The sequence below is a fragment of the Entelurus aequoreus genome, linkage group LG09, assembly GCF_033978785.1.
Source record: "Entelurus aequoreus isolate RoL-2023_Sb linkage group LG09, RoL_Eaeq_v1.1, whole genome shotgun sequence".
NCBI classification, from domain to species: Eukaryota; Metazoa; Chordata; class Actinopteri; order Syngnathiformes; family Syngnathidae; genus Entelurus; species Entelurus aequoreus.
This window is the reverse complement of record NC_084739.1, coordinates 73067178-73082631: the sequence shown is the minus strand read 5'-3', so window position 1 is coordinate 73082631 and position 15454 is coordinate 73067178. Positions and strand designations below refer to the sequence as shown.

At 42.9% G+C, this 15454-nt stretch overlaps 1 protein-coding gene across 1 annotated transcript in view; it reads right to left on the bottom strand.

Moving 5' to 3' along the window:
• cdh5 (cadherin 5) overlaps positions 1 to 15454 on the bottom strand; it is a 129161-nt gene that overhangs the window by 49793 nt on the left and 63914 nt on the right. The window contains exons 7-9 of the mRNA XM_062059307.1: positions 15116 to 15229; positions 14895 to 15037; positions 3949 to 4082 (exon numbers count right to left, since the gene is read on the bottom strand). Of these exons, the coding sequence (XP_061915291.1) occupies positions 3949 to 4082; positions 14895 to 15037; positions 15116 to 15229 (391 nt within the window). The remainder of the gene's footprint in view (positions 1 to 3948; positions 4083 to 14894; positions 15038 to 15115; positions 15230 to 15454) is intronic.

Genomic DNA, 15454 nt, shown 5'->3' with positions numbered 1-15454 from the left:
CCCGCAGGGGTCCGTGGTGATACCAGGTAAAAAAGAGTTTAACTTGTAGATTTTGTCCATTTCTGCTCGCTATTTTCCCGCTTATGGCTCATCACTAAGTAGTGAACTGCAGCCAAGGGTTAAAAAAAAAAAGGACGCATTTTTTATGCGTTATTGAAATTTATAGTTAATGCGTTGTTATCTCGTTAACTTTGACAGCCCTAAAAAAATAGTTTGTTGTTTTTTCTAGCCGGTCGCCCGCAGGGGTCCGTGGTGATACCAGGTGAAAAAGAGTTTAACTTGTAGATTTTGTCCATTTCTGCTCGCTATTTTCCCGCTTATGGCTCATCACTAAGTAGTGAACTGCAGCCAAGGGTTAAAAAAAAAAAGGACGCATTTTTTATGCGTTATTGAAATTTATAGTTAACGCGTTGTTATCTCGTTAACTTTGACAGCCCTAAAAAAATAGTTTGTTGTTTTTCTAGCCGGTCACCCGCAGGGGTCCGTGGTGATACCAGGTGAAAAAGAGTTTAACTTGTAGATTTTGTCCATTTCTGCTCGCTATTTTCCCGCTTATGGCTCATCACTAAGTAGTGAACTGCAGCCAAGGGTAAAAAAAAAAAAAGGACGCATTTTTTATGCGTTATTGAAATTTATAGTTAACGCGTTGTTATCTCGTTAACTTTGACAGCCCTAAAAAAATTGTTTGTTTTTTCTAGCCGGTCGCCCGCAGGGGTCCGTGGTGATACCAGGTGAAAAAGAGTTTAACTTGTAGATTTTGTCCATTTCTGCTCGCTATTTTCCCGCTTATGGCTCATCACTAAGTAGTGAACTGCAGCCAAGGGTTAAAAAAAAAAGGACGCATTTTTTATGCGTTATTGAAATTTATAGTTAACGCGTTGTTATCTCGTTAACTTTGACAGCCCTAAAAAAATTGTTTGTTGTTTTTTCTAGCCGGTCGCCCGCAGGGGTCCGTGGTGATACCAGGTGAAAAAGAGTTTAACTTGTAGATTTTGTCCATTTCTGCTCGCTATTTTCCCGCTTGTGGCTCATCACTAAGCAGTGAACTGCAGCCAAGGGTAAAAAAAAAAAGGACGCATTTTTTATGCGTTATTGAAATTTATAGTTAACGCGTTGTTATCTCGTTAACTTTGACAGCCCTAAAAAAATTGTTTGTTGTTTTTTGTAGCCGGTCGCCTGCAGGGGTCTGTGGTGATACCAGGTGAAAAAGAGTTTAACTTGTAGATTTTGTCCATTTCTGCTCGCTATTTTCCCGCTTGTGGCTCATCACTAAGCAGTGAACTGCAGCCAAGGGTAAAAAAAAAAAGGACGCATTTTTTATGCGTTATTGAAATTTATAGTTAACGCGTTGTTATCTCGTTAACTTTGACAGCCCTAAAAAAATTGTTTGTTGTTTTTTGTAGCCGGTCGCCTGCAGGGGTCCGCGGTGATACCAGGTGAAAAAGAGTTTAACTTGTAGATTTTGTCCATTTCTGCTCGCTATTTTCCCGCTTGTGGCTCATCACTAAGTAGTGAACTGCAGCCAAGGGTAAAAAAAAAAGGACGCATTTTTTATGCGTTATTGAAATTTATAGTTAACGCGTTGTTATCTCGTTAACTTTGACAGCCCTAAAAAAATTGTTTGTTGTTTTTTCTAGCCGGTCGCCCGCAGGGGTCTGTGGTGATACCAGGTGAAAAAGAGTTTAACATGTAGATTTTGTCCATTTCTGCTCTCTATTTTCCCGCTTGTGGCTCATCACTAAGTAGTGAACTGCAGCCAAGGGTAAAAAAAGACGCATTTTTTATGCGTTATTGAAATTTATAGTTAACGCGTTGTTATCCCGTTAACTTTGACAGCCCTAAAAAAAATAGTTTGTTTTTTCTAGCCGGTCGCCCGCAGGCGTCCGTGGTGATACCAGGTGAAAAAGAGTTTAACTTGTAGATTTTGTCCATTTCTGCTCGCTATTTTCCCGCTTATGGCTCATCACTAAGTAGTGAACTGCAGCCACGGGTAAAAAAAGACGCATTTTTTATGCGTTATTGAAATTTATAGTTAACGCGTTGTTATCCCGTTAACTTTGACAGCCCTAAAAAAAAAAGTTTTTTCTTTCTAGCAGGTTACCTGCAGGCATCCGTGGTGATACCAGGTGAAAAAGAGTTTAACTTGTACATTTTGTCCATTTCTGCTCGCTATTTTCCCGCTTATGGCTCATCACTAAGTAGTGAACTGCAGCCAAGGGTTAAAAAAAAAAGGACGCATTTTTTATGCGTTATTGAAATTTATAGTTAACGCGTTGTTATCTCGTTAACTTTGACAGCCCTAAAAAAAAATATTGTTTTTTTCTAGCCGGTCGCCCGCAGGGGTCTGTGGTGATGCCAGGTGAAAAAGAGTTTAACTTGTAGATTTTGTCCATTTCTGCTCGCTATTTTCCCGCTTATGGCTCATCACTAAGTAGTGAACTGCAGCCAAGGGTAAAAAAAAAAAAAGGACGCATTTTTTATGCGTTATTGAAGTTTATAGTTAACGCGTTGTTATCTCGTTAACTTTGACAGCCCTAAAAAAATTGTTTGTTGTTTTTTCTAGCCGGTCGCCTGCAGGGGTCTGTGGTGATACCAGGTGAAAAAGAGTTTAACTTGTAGATTTTGTCCATTTCTGCTCGCTATTTTCCCGCTTATGGCTCATCACTAAGTAGTGAACTGCAGCCAAGGGTTAAAAAAAAAAGGACGCATTTTTTATGCGTTATTGAAATTTATAGTTAACGCGTTGTTATCTCGTTAACTTTGACAGCCCTAAAAAAATTGTTTGTTGTTTTTTCTAGCCGGTCGCCTGCAGGGGTCTGTGGTGATACCAGGTGAAAAAGAGTTTAACTTGTAGATTTTGTCCATTTCTACTCGCTATTTTCCCGCTTGTGGCTCATCACTAAGTAGTGAACTGCAGCCAAGGGTAAAAAAATACGCATTTTTTATGCGTTATTGAAATTTATAGTTAACGCGTTGTTATCCCGTTAACTTTGACAGCCCTAAAAAAGTTTTTTCTTTCTAGCAGGTTACCTGCAGGCATCCGTGGTGATACCAGGTGAAAAAGAGTTTAACTTTTACATTTTGTCCATTTCTGCTCGCTATTTTCCCGCTTGTGGCTCATCACTAAGCAGTGAACTGCAGCCAAGGGTAAAAAAAAGGACGCGTTTGTGAAATTCATAGTTAACGCGTTGTTATCTCGTTAACTTTGACAGCCCTAAAAAAAAATATTGTTTTTTTCTAGCCGGTCGCCCGCAGGCGTCCGTGGCGATGCCAGGTGGAAAGACAACGCGGTTTAAAATAATCCCGTCAGCGAGGACGTCACAAAGATGTCGCTCACTTGTGTAGTTTATGTACCTTTATTCTATTTCCTCCCCATAGCGTCAGCTTGGCGTTTTTAAAGCCGCTCCACGTCTGCACGTCTCTGTCACGGCTGAGCTGATTAAGGTCAACGGACAAAAGGTTTCTATTTGCGAGTTTCTCTGTCACACGAAACGTTCCTGACGTCTCCCGACTGCCGTTTAACGTCACGACTATCTTGACGGAGGGAACCTCGTCGACGATTGTGTTTCCCTGGCAAGCACTGAAACAGATTCTGGGGTCGGTCTAAAAATACGTAGTTTGCTCGGGAGGCGAACAAAGAGCGCCTCTAATTGGATTTTACCGCCTGTTCTCCCTGTTCTCACCGCGCGTCGGCCAGGTGTGTTGGCAAGGTGTTGGCGGGGGACGTTAAAAAAAAAAAAAAACAGTGTCTTAATAGACGCCGTGCTGTGTTTTTGCCACATGTGAGAGGAGCAGCTTGTTCCAGAGAGCAAAATGGTGTGTTTGGCCTCGGCAGCTCTCTCCCCGTGTGCACGTTATCCCACACATGGATTCCATTTGCCTGTGAGGATCTATTGTTTTGAAAGGGATTAATAACGGTGTGTGTGTGTGTATGTGTGTGTGACGCACCGCTTGGCTCCTCTTGGGCTTTAACTTGGAACATGTGTGTGGCCTGCAGCTCACGGTCCAGAGTCCTCAGGGTGGACAGCTGCCCTGTGATTGGGTTGATAGCGAGCGGACAGTCCTTGTCCAAGATGGCGTATCTGAGGACGGAGAGAGTAGGGTTTTTTTTTGGTTGATTTCACTTTATTTTGAAGGGGCATACTACACAAATACAACGTAACACATCACGTATTTCCAGTGGTTTCGTTACGGCGCATTCCGAAAAGGAGTGGGAAGAAGCACACTGCAAAAACTAAAATCTAAGTAAGATTAAATATCCAGAGGTGTGGACTCGAGTCACATGACTTGGACTCGAGTCATGAATTTGATGACTTTAGACTCGACTTGACAAAATGTAAAGAGACTTGCAACTCGACTTAGACTTTAACATCAATGACTTGTGACTTCACTTGGACTTGAGCCTTTTGACTTGACATGACTTGCTACTTTCCCCAAAACCCAAAGCTTAAAAAGTTATTTGGGAGCGCTCCATATCTTTCATTTTATACGTCTGTGTCTATCAGCGTGTGTGCTGCCTGTCAGCTGGTGTGCTGTCAGTACAACAGCCAATCAACTTAGTTATACGTTGTTTTCATCACACAGCATTCATCCAATCAAATTGCAGGACAACCACCGAACATGAGTTGTCAAACAATGCGGCAGAGAGAAACAATTATGCCAAAGTTGGTTTCGTTCGGGTATAAAAACTACGACTTGATCAACAAAAAACGAATTGCGTATGCAAATCACGCAGTTCGAATATTACAGACGGAGACGCAACAACTTCCAACTTCGTTCGACATTTGAAGTTGCCCAAAGAAGGGTAAGTTTTGAATGTAAGATTACGTTTATTGGCTAAGTAACGTGACTTTTATTTGCTGTGTAGTTAAATCAGTGAGGCTGTAAACTCACTGCTAACGTTATAACCATAGACATCTTATAAGTAGACGCAGCATGGAGCGCTACTGCCTACTGGCGCAGACGAGACGCGGGGCCGCCATCTTGGAGTGGTGATCCGCCCCACTCAGTGCAATTCATTTGTCAGGAGCAATGAACTGTCAGCGCATTTAATTCATTTTACCTCACTGAATACCACTCATTTTCACGCGGCTTTTTGTCATACGTGTAGCTATGATAACGGACACATGTTTTGGCAAGTTTTATTATTCATAGTTTGCTTAACAGTAATATAATATTCTTATACGCTATAAGTGACCAGACGTCCGAGATCAAAACTGGGAATATAATCCCAGAGAAGGGGGAAAAAACGGTAAGCTATTTTTAAATTGAAGAAACAATATGATTAGGTTATATATACACATAGGTGGATTAATGACCGGGCCTACCGGGCCCAGGCCCAGGGGGCCAGAGGCCCCAAGGGGCCAGGCCAACTTGGCCCCGCGGCCGCGACCCAAGCAAAACTACTTTTGCAAAAATAATAATCTTAAGCCCCAAGGGGCCAGGCCAACTTGGCCCCGCGGCCATGATCCATAGAGGGTAAGAGGCCCCAAGGGGCCAGGTCAACTTGGCCCCGCGGCCGCGACCCACAGAGGGCCAGAGGCCCCAAGGGGCCAGGCCAACATGGCCCCGCGGCCATGATCCATAGACGGTCAGAGGCCCCAAGGGGCCAGGCCAACTTGGCCCCGCGGCCACGATCCATAGAGGGTCAGAGGCCCCAGGGGGCCAGGTCAACTTGGCCCCGCGGCCACGATCCATAGACGGTCAGAGGCCCCAAGGGGCCAGGCCAACTTGGCCCCGCGGCCACGACCCACAGAAGGCCAGAGGCCCCAAAGGGCCAGGCCAACTTGGCCCCGCGGCCGCGAGCCACAGAAGGCCAGAGGCCCCAAGGGGCCAGGTCAACTTGGCCCCGCGGCCACGATCCATAGAGGGTAAGAGGCCCCAAGGGGCCAGGTCAACTTGGCCCCGCGGCCGCGACCCACAGAGGGCCTGAGGTCCTAAGGGGTCAGGCCAACTTGGCCCCGCGGCCATGATCCATAGAGGGCCAGAGGCCCCGAGGGGTCAGGCCAACTTGGCCCCGATCCATAGAGGGTCAGAGGCCCCAAGGGGCCAGGCCAACTTGGCCCCGCGGCCACGACCCACAGAGGCCCCAAGGGGCCAGGCAAAATTGGCCCCGCGGCCATGATCCACAGAGGGCCAGAGGCTCTCAATCATTATTATCAAAGCTAATTCTCAAATTGGATGGATCACACAACCTCACTCACATATTCTTTATCAATTATTAAAGGTTGTTTCTGAATTTTGATCACAGAACTTAATGCAAATATTCTTGATTGATTGACAAAGCTCATTCTCAAATTTTGATTACACAACCTTACTCTGACAAATTATCATTATCAAAAAGCTCTATCTCGAATTTGGATCACAGAATCTCACTCAAGTATTCTTAGCTGTGCCCCTCCCCCATCGAGTCTTTCATAAACCGGTCTGTTCTTTTAGAATCTCCTCATTTGGTATTTTGAACTCGTGAGAGACTGCTCAAAATTTGGTTTCCTTTCCCTCAGTTCAGACTCAGAGATAATTTGAAATCATTCAACAAGAAGTTTAACGCGCGCACACACACACACACACACACTTGAGTTGAGCATTACTTGGAAATTCTTATATTTTCCATTTTGCTGTTATTATCAGCATCTTCCCATTTTGTCCTTTTCTTTCGAGAAAGTTTACAGTCTGACATTTGTCACTGCTGTCAGTTAATAACTTTTTGGTCTTTGACCCATTTTGTCATTTTCTCGATTCGATCGTCACTGACCACTCTCTCCTGTCTGGCAGACATCGTTGCTGCCATCATAGCTAGCAAGCTGCCTGCAGCGGGTCATCCCTATGTTCCCCGTCCCTATGTTACCCGGGTCCTATGTTCCCCTCTACCGGGGAACTAAGGACCCTTTTTAAAAAAAAGGGTTCTATGTTCCCCGCTGCGGGGAACGTACAACACTTTTTCCAGAAAAGGGTTCTATGTTCCCCGCTGCTTCCAATGCGCGACTAAGTAAGACGCACGCAGACACGCATGACAGAGACGCGTTTAAGTTGTCGAAGGAAGGAAGTTCGCGTTTGAGTTGCTCTATCTGCTGCCGCACGCCCTGTGACAGGTTAGGTTTAGGGATGGTTTTGGTCAGGGCACAATTTCGCCAAAAAAGTGCTCCACAACGCCCTGTGACAGGTTAGGTTTAGGGATAGTTTTGGTCAGGGCACAATTTCGCCAAAAAAAAGTGCTCCACAACGCCCTGTGACAGGTTAGGTTTAGGGATGGTTTTGGTCAGGGCACAATTTCGCAATTTCGCCAGATACAATGCAGGGAACATAGGACCCTTTTTTAGAAAAAGGGTCCTAAGTTCCCCGGTCGCATACAAAGACCCAGGAACAACCGGGGAACATAGGACCCGGGGAACATAGGACCCGGGGAACATAGGCACGCTCCCGCCTGCAGATAGCAACATTTTGGTGTCCTTTGGGAAAATATTTAGAAAGAAGACAAAAGTACACACAGTTGTACAACTATTATCTTTATGATCTTTTTTTTGTTAGTTTCTCTGTTACTGTGTGTGGCCAATTAAGCGACTTTTGGCCATACCTGGCTGGTGACATTTAGCGACTTTCTGGTTGATGTTAAGATTAATAATAGCAACAGTTCTCTTCATCTTAATGCAATTTATTGTGTCTGTCTCTCCACATTTTGCCATTAGGTACTTTGAGCTCTTGTTGGTCAGTCACTCTAAGGTACATTGTTGCTGCCATCATAGCTAGCAAGCTGCCTGCAGATAGCGACATTTTGGTGTCCTTTGAGAAATATTAAGAAAGAAGACAAAAGTACAAGACATTGTACGATTACTATCTTTTTAAAATTATTTGTTTCACTGTGTGATTGACCGACTTTGCCGCTAGATTTCGCGTCTTTTGGCCATACCTGGCTAGCGACTAAAAACATCATTTAGCGACTTTTTGGTTGTGAAGATAAGTGGTAAAAGCAGATCTTCCTGTTGGTCTTCCCACATTTTGCCATTTGGTACTTTGCACTCTTCTTGGTCACTCCAAGGCATTTGTCCCTGCCTTCAGCTAGTCACTTGGCTCTTTTGGAATATATTTCACTGTAATTGGCTCTCTCTCTCTCTTTCTCCTCAGTACAAATCAGCCTGTTCCCTTGCCATTCATCACTGACCACTCTGCTCTCCTGTCTGTCAGACATTATTGCTGCTTGCAGATAGCTTGGGGTCCTTAGAGAAAATATCAGAAGAGAAAAGTACACAATTATCTTAATTATCTTTTTTATTCAGTCAGTCCTTCAGTGAGTCCCAGTGTGTTGGCGATTAAGCAACGTTGGCATTCAATTAGCGACTTTTGGCCATACATGGCTGGCGACTCAAAAAACTAGAAAAAAAGTACAAAAAGTTGTACAATTAATATCTTTATTATCCTTAATTCCCCTGAATCCTAGAGTGTGTTGCAATTAAGCAACTTTGCTGCTAGGTTTAGCGACTCTTGTTTTGGGCATACCTGGCTAGCGACTACAAACATTATTCAGCAACTTTTTGGCTGTTAAGATTAACGTTAATAAATTAAATCCTAATACAATTTATTGTGTTGGTCTCGCCATCTTGCTATTAGGTACTTTGAATTCTTGTTGGTCTCTGCTAAGGTATCTGGCTGTTGTCTTTGCCTTCAGTTAGTCACTTGGCTCTGGAATATATTTAACTGTACTTGGCTCTCTCTTTCTCCTCAGTACAAATCAGTCTGTTCCCTTGCCATTTAGACATTTTCTTGATTGGATCATCACTGACCACTCTGCTCTCCTGCTGTCTATCAGACATTGTTGCTCCCATCATAGCTAGCAAGCTGCCTTGGTGTCCTTTGTGAAAATATTTAGATAGAAGACTAAAGTGCACAAAGGTGTACAATTATTATCTTTTCAAAATATTTGTTTCACTGTCAGTGTGATTGACCGACTTTGCCGCTAGATTTCGCGTCTTTTGGCCATACCTGGCTATCGACTGAAAACATCATTTAGCAACTTTTTGGTTGTGAAGATAAGAGGTAAAAGCAGATCTGCCTGTTGGTCTTTCCACATTTTGCCATTTGGTACTTTGCACTCTTGTTGGTCACTCCAAGGCATTTGTCCCTGCCTTCAGCTAGTCACTTGGCTCTTTTGGAATATATTTCACTGTAATTGGCTCTCTCTCTCTTTCTCCTCAGTACAAATCAGTCTGTTCCCTTGCCATTTAGACATTTTCTTGATTCGATCATCACTGACCACTCTGCTCTCCTGCTGTCTATCAGACGAATCAGTTGATTCTCTGCTCTCAATTGTCTATGCTAGTAAGCTGTTATTCTCTGCTTTGGAGTGTTGATGCTGGGTTGCTAGTTTTCTAAATCACCTCACACACTTGAAGGAAGCAGCACCGATCATAAACACACAAACAAACTCACACACACACACACACACACACACACACACACACACACACACACACACACACACACACACACACACACACACACACACACACACACACACACACACATAGTTGGTTTATCTGTTGTGATAGGCAAAGAGCCAATGTGCAAAGAAAGAAGGGAAATATGGATCATAAACGTTTAAGTGGAGGAGCTAGAAAAAAAATTCAGCAAGAAAAGAAAAAAAAGGAATCAGTTTTACTTGAGAGTGTTCCAAATATCTCCAGCTTCTTCAGTACAAAGACATCTGCTGAAAGCAATTCTATAAATGCTACTGCAAATTCAGCTAAGGTTAGCAATGCACCTGAGCTAGCATGTAGCTCCCAAGATCCTGAGACCACTACAAGTGTAGACACTGAACCAAATGCTTCTGATGCTTATGATTCAACCAATTCAGCAGTAGCCAGTTGCTCGGATGAATGTGAGGTCACTGCACCTCTGGACAGCATAGACAATGAGCTGAATCTTTCTTCAACACCATCTACAGTGACAACTCTACCTAGTGATCCCGCTAAATGGGCTGAGACCCTCACTGAGTCAATGAAGGAAGTTCTTATTCAAAGAGGTGCAAAATCATTTCACAACCGTCACAGCCATTATCCAGCTTCTGTGAGGAACAGTGGGCTAGGAGGCAAAACCCGATGCCTAAACAATGAACATTTTACTTCACACTTGCCCAATGGACAACGAGTACAAAGAGAGTGGCTGATGTACTCTCCCTCTACTGGTAATGTTTACTGCTTTGCATGCAAACTGTTTTCCCCAAAAACGCATTCTTTTGTGACAGGCTATTGTGATTGGAAACACTCAGAAAGATTTGGTGAACATGAGCGAAGTGCTGAGCACATAACCTGCATGCAAGCAGTCTTGAACCGCGCCAAAGGTGCCACAGTTGATGCAGACCTGTTCAAACAGTTTCAGGCAGAGAGCAGCTATTGGAGGCAGGTGTTACAAAGAGTTGTTGCAGTCATTAAATTCCTTGCAGAAAGGGGCCTTGCATTTAGGGGTAAAAATGAATCGTTAGGGTCTCCTCTCAATGGGAACTACCTTGGTATTCTGGAGGTCCTGGCTGAATTTGATCCCTTTCTAAAGGATCACATCAGAAAGTTTGGGCAGATGGGTCGAGGTAATACCTCATATCTGTCCTCCACCATTTGTGAGGAATTCATTGAATTGATGGGTGCAAAAACCAAACAGGCTATAGCAGATGAACTGCAAGCAAGCAAATACTACTCTATCATTGTGGATTCAACCCCAGATTTATCTCATGTGGACCAATTGACATTCATATTCCGTTTTGTTAGCAAAGAGGGCAGTGTTGTTGAACGCTTTGTGGGTTTTGAGCCCATTACTAGCCATACAGGTGAAAGTTTGGCTAACTGTGTCATGTCTGTGTTGGAAAATCTAGGGTTAGAGCTGTCAAATTGCAGGGGGCAGGCTTATGATAATGCCAGCAACATGTCAGGGAGGTATAATGGGTTGCAGGCTCACTTAAAGAAAAGCAACCCATTAATACACTATATTCCATGTGCAGCTCACTCTTTGAATTTGGTGGGAGTCAACAGCATTGACAGATGTGGAAATGAAGTCTCTAAGTATTTTGACTTGATTCAGTCTATTTACAACTTCACAACTGCATCCACACACCGATGGGACAGGGTATTTGGCAATTCCAACATAGATCTCACACTTAAAGCTTTATCCAACACGCGTTGGAGTTGCCGTGCAGAATCTACCAAAGCACTGTGGCAGAACTACAGTAAAATAAAAGCAGCACTACAGGTTATTTCCACTGATGACACAGAGAAACGAGACACACGAACTGAAGCTGACAGTCTAGTGCGGAAGCTGGATTCACTTGAGATGGCCTTCATGGCAGGCTTTTGGGACACTGTTCTGTCCAGATTTCAGGCCACAAGTCTGCAACTTCAAAAAGCAGACATGGACCTTGGTACAGCAGTTAGATTGCTGGAATCTCTGCGCACCTTTGTTCTCTCCCAAAGAGATCTATTTGATCATTTTGAGCAGAAAGCCTTAAACATGTTGGGTGGCACCCCATCTTACAGGGCTGAACGGACGAGGAAACGTAAAAAGTTTGCTGATGAATCAGCATCCCCAGATGTTGTGCTTGAGGGAAGGCAACTGTTTCAAATAGAGACATTTATTGCCTCTATTGATCAACTGAGTTCAAGCCTTAATCACCGTCTGGAGGCCTACAAACATCTGAACAATTTGTTCAGTGTCCTTTTCTCTTTGGATACAGAGTCCAATGCTTCAGTCCTTCACAAGGCCAAGATTCTCACTGAATCATACCCATCTGACCTCAATGAAAGTCTTGGACAGGAGCTTATACAGTTCAAATCTTTTATACAGCTCAACAACACTGATGAGGAGAGGACCCCTTCAGGACTGCTCAAAACAATAATACATTTTGGACTACAGCCTACGTTTCCTAATACATACATTGCGCTACAGATTTTTCTCACTCTACCGGTCAGTAACTGTGAGGGAGAACGCTCATTCTCTCTTTTGTCAAGAGTAAAAAATGAGCTGCGCACAAGAATGACTCAGAAAAGATTAAATGCGTTATCTCTAATGGCAATTGAGAGTGAGCTGACAAGAGAGTTGGACTTCAATGATGTGGTGGATGATTTTGCAAAATTGAAAGCACGAAAGAAACCCCTTGCTTAAAGGTGCACTGTGTAAGATTTTTAGGTTATTTCCAGAATTCACCCATTCACTAATGTTAGGCTACCTGTTTTCATGAATACTTACCACCACCATAAAATTCTAAGTATCCATTATGACTTGGAGAATTGCACTTTTGCCATTTCTGGGAAGTGTCACCTGGATTGTGAAGATAGGATTGACTTTAGGCAGAAGCTTGGTGCTTTCTCTGGCAAACTGAACCTCAAGCTTCATTCTCTGCAGCTTTGCATTCTTGTGCAGACTTTCATCCACAAGGAACTTTTCAACTTCCCCACTATCGTGAAGGGGCCATCAAAAGATTTCAGTGTGTCCAGCATGTCTAGTCTCTTACTCTCCTTTCTTTGAGCCATCTCTTGTTTCTCATCTGCCCTACTCTCGAATTTTGCCTTCATGAATTTACTCCAGTTGAGTTCAACCTCCCTTTTTGCTTGTGCTGCTGCCTTGAAACCTCTGAAGCTCCTGGCTCTTCTGTAAAATTATTGACCTATTGACTGCGTTCAGTGTGCCCAACTTCTTCAGTTTGTAGTCCACCTTGCCACATTGTCTCTCCATCTCAATGTTGTGCACAGGGGTGCCATCAATGTTACTAGCCTGTTCACTGACAGGGTCCATTGGGAAGGTCTCCTCATCCATCCTCTGCCTGGCCAGGACAGTCTTCAGATGGGGCAGCATGAGATCTGTCAGCTGCTTCACTTCATCCAAGTATTCGGCAGCCACGTCTGACACTGAGTTCAGGACATGTCCAGTGCCTGTCCAGCCACTATAGCATTCTTGGAAATGGGCTATCTTGACCTGCATGCAGCCCTTGTACCATGAACTGGCCTACACCTTTCTTTGTGGTGCTCTCCGATGCATGTTATCATTTTACCTTTCTCCTTCTCCTCAAGCTTAACCACAAATAGATACAGACTTTGAGCCTCAATTTGCTGCACAGCTGCCGTTATGCCAATGTGTTTTCCTAAGATATTATTTTATTTTTAATGATAGAAGGGAGGAAAAGGGGGCAAAAATCATGTCCGATTTAGTTTTTTGGGTGGGTTGGGGGGTTTATTTCATGATAGCTACCAACTTCCAATACATAATATCTCTCAAATGACCCAATGCACCATCACTGAAGTGGGCGTAATCATTTTCAAAAATGTTTATTTTTAGGCCATTTATCCCCTCCCCCTGTGTCTGTGTGAAACCTGTGCTTGTCAGTGTCTGTGTGGTATACCTAATAGTGTGTGTGCAGTATGTGCACTCTTCTGTACAGTACAGTGTGCATGTCTGTTCACAGTATACAGTATTTCTTGCATAGTGCGTGCGTGTGTGTGCGCCCACACGCGCGGGGGGTTGAGGGGCCAAGACCATGTCAGGCCCAGGGGGCCAAAATTTCTTAATCCGCCCCTGTATATACATGCGTATATCCTACATAAACAATGTATGAATACATTAGATATCTATATATCTTATAGACTGTATCTCTGTTGCTGCAGCAGCAGAGAGTTTATTCTGTCGTGACACTTTGTATTGATATTTTGTATTACATTCTTCCCTTAAATGATCATGTTTACAGTGATTATGTATGTATTTTTTATGTATGTCGCTTTGGATAAAAGCGTCTGCCAAATTCTTAAACATACAGTATATAAACACCTGAAAGTCTTTATATCAGCTAAAACCACCAATTTGTTTCACTACATTCAGAATAAAACCAAATGCTGTTTTACCCAACAATGTTAGTATTTGAATATTGTTACTTGAAGACTTATTCCTGGTTACAATTATACTGTTAAGAAAGTATTGTCTTATATTTTGCCTAAAATGAGAATGCATCATAATCAGTGGCGGCTGGTGAATTTTGTTCTAGGTGGGGCAGAAAGTTTGTAAACCAAACCCCTGTAGGGGCGTCATCCTCCCCCAGAAGATTTATTTGTGATTTTCACATACAAATATTGAAGATCTTTGCTCCTTCTCAACTCTGTGGTAATATTATTTTCATAAAATACAACCAATAGTATGTTAATGTTTGTTTTTGCAAATGTGTTTATTCTGTAAAGGAATGAGTTAAATGTTTAAAATTGTTTAAACTATTAAAATTACTGTTAATATTGCTATTATGAATTGCAATGTCAGCACTATTTTTTTTCTTGCAATTTCAAATGCACTTGTTTTAATAAATAAATACAGCGTTTTAAAAGCATACACAATCTGTGTAAAAATATTAGTCTGTGGTTAAAAGGACTTGAAAGGACTCGAAACTCAAAATGCAGGACTTGGGACTCGACTTGAGACTTTCCAGTCTTGACTTTGGACTTGACTCGGGACTTGCCTGTCTTGACTCGGGACTTGACTCGAGACTTGAGGGCAAAGACTTGAGACTTACTTGTGACTTGCAAAGCAATGACTTGGTCCCACCTCTGGAAATATCTCAAATAAGGGTGACATTTGCTTATTTTCTGTCTGATAAGATAATTCTTCTCACTAAGCAGATTTTATGTTAGAGTGTTTTACTTGTTTTAAGGGTTTTGGTCCTAAATTATCTCAGTAAGATATTACAGCTTGTTGCTGAGATTTGATGACCTATATTGAGTAAAACATGCTTGAAACTAGAATATCAAGTGTTGCAGTGTGCCGATACCGATTATTTCCGATATGACATTTTAAAGCATTTATCGGCCGATAATAACGGCAGTCCGATATTATCGGACATCTCTAGTCCTACAGTATGTATTTATCACTTTTAGTTGTACCGGATGCTCCTGTTGGCTTTATCGGGGTCCTTGGCGCTGATCGTGCCGACTTTGTTCACCAGTCGCTCCTCCAACACGTTGAAGGTGTAGACAGACTGCGAAAAGACGGGCGGCTCGTCCACATCCAACACCCTGACGTTCACCTGCAAGAGGTTGTTGACGCTTTTGTCACTTTGAAGAGGACGTGAAGGCCTGAGTGCGGTCGTGTGATATTGTTTTACCTGGGCTGTGGTGACGGCCGTGGCCACGTTGTCAGCGGGGTAGCGCAGGTTTCGCAGGTTTTCCCGCACCTGCACGCTAAATGAGTAACTGTTTCGGGTCTCGTAGTCCAAGGCCTGAAGGGAAAGTTCAAGAGAGAATGATGTCATCTACGGCTGTGTACAATTCACCGTGTCCGAAAAGGAGTAGGAGGAAGCGGAGTCTATTTAATCTTACAAGGAGGTAAGATTATAGTGTATATATAAATATGTATGTACATATAAACATATATATATATATATATATATATATATATATATATATATATATATATATATATATATATATATATATATATATAT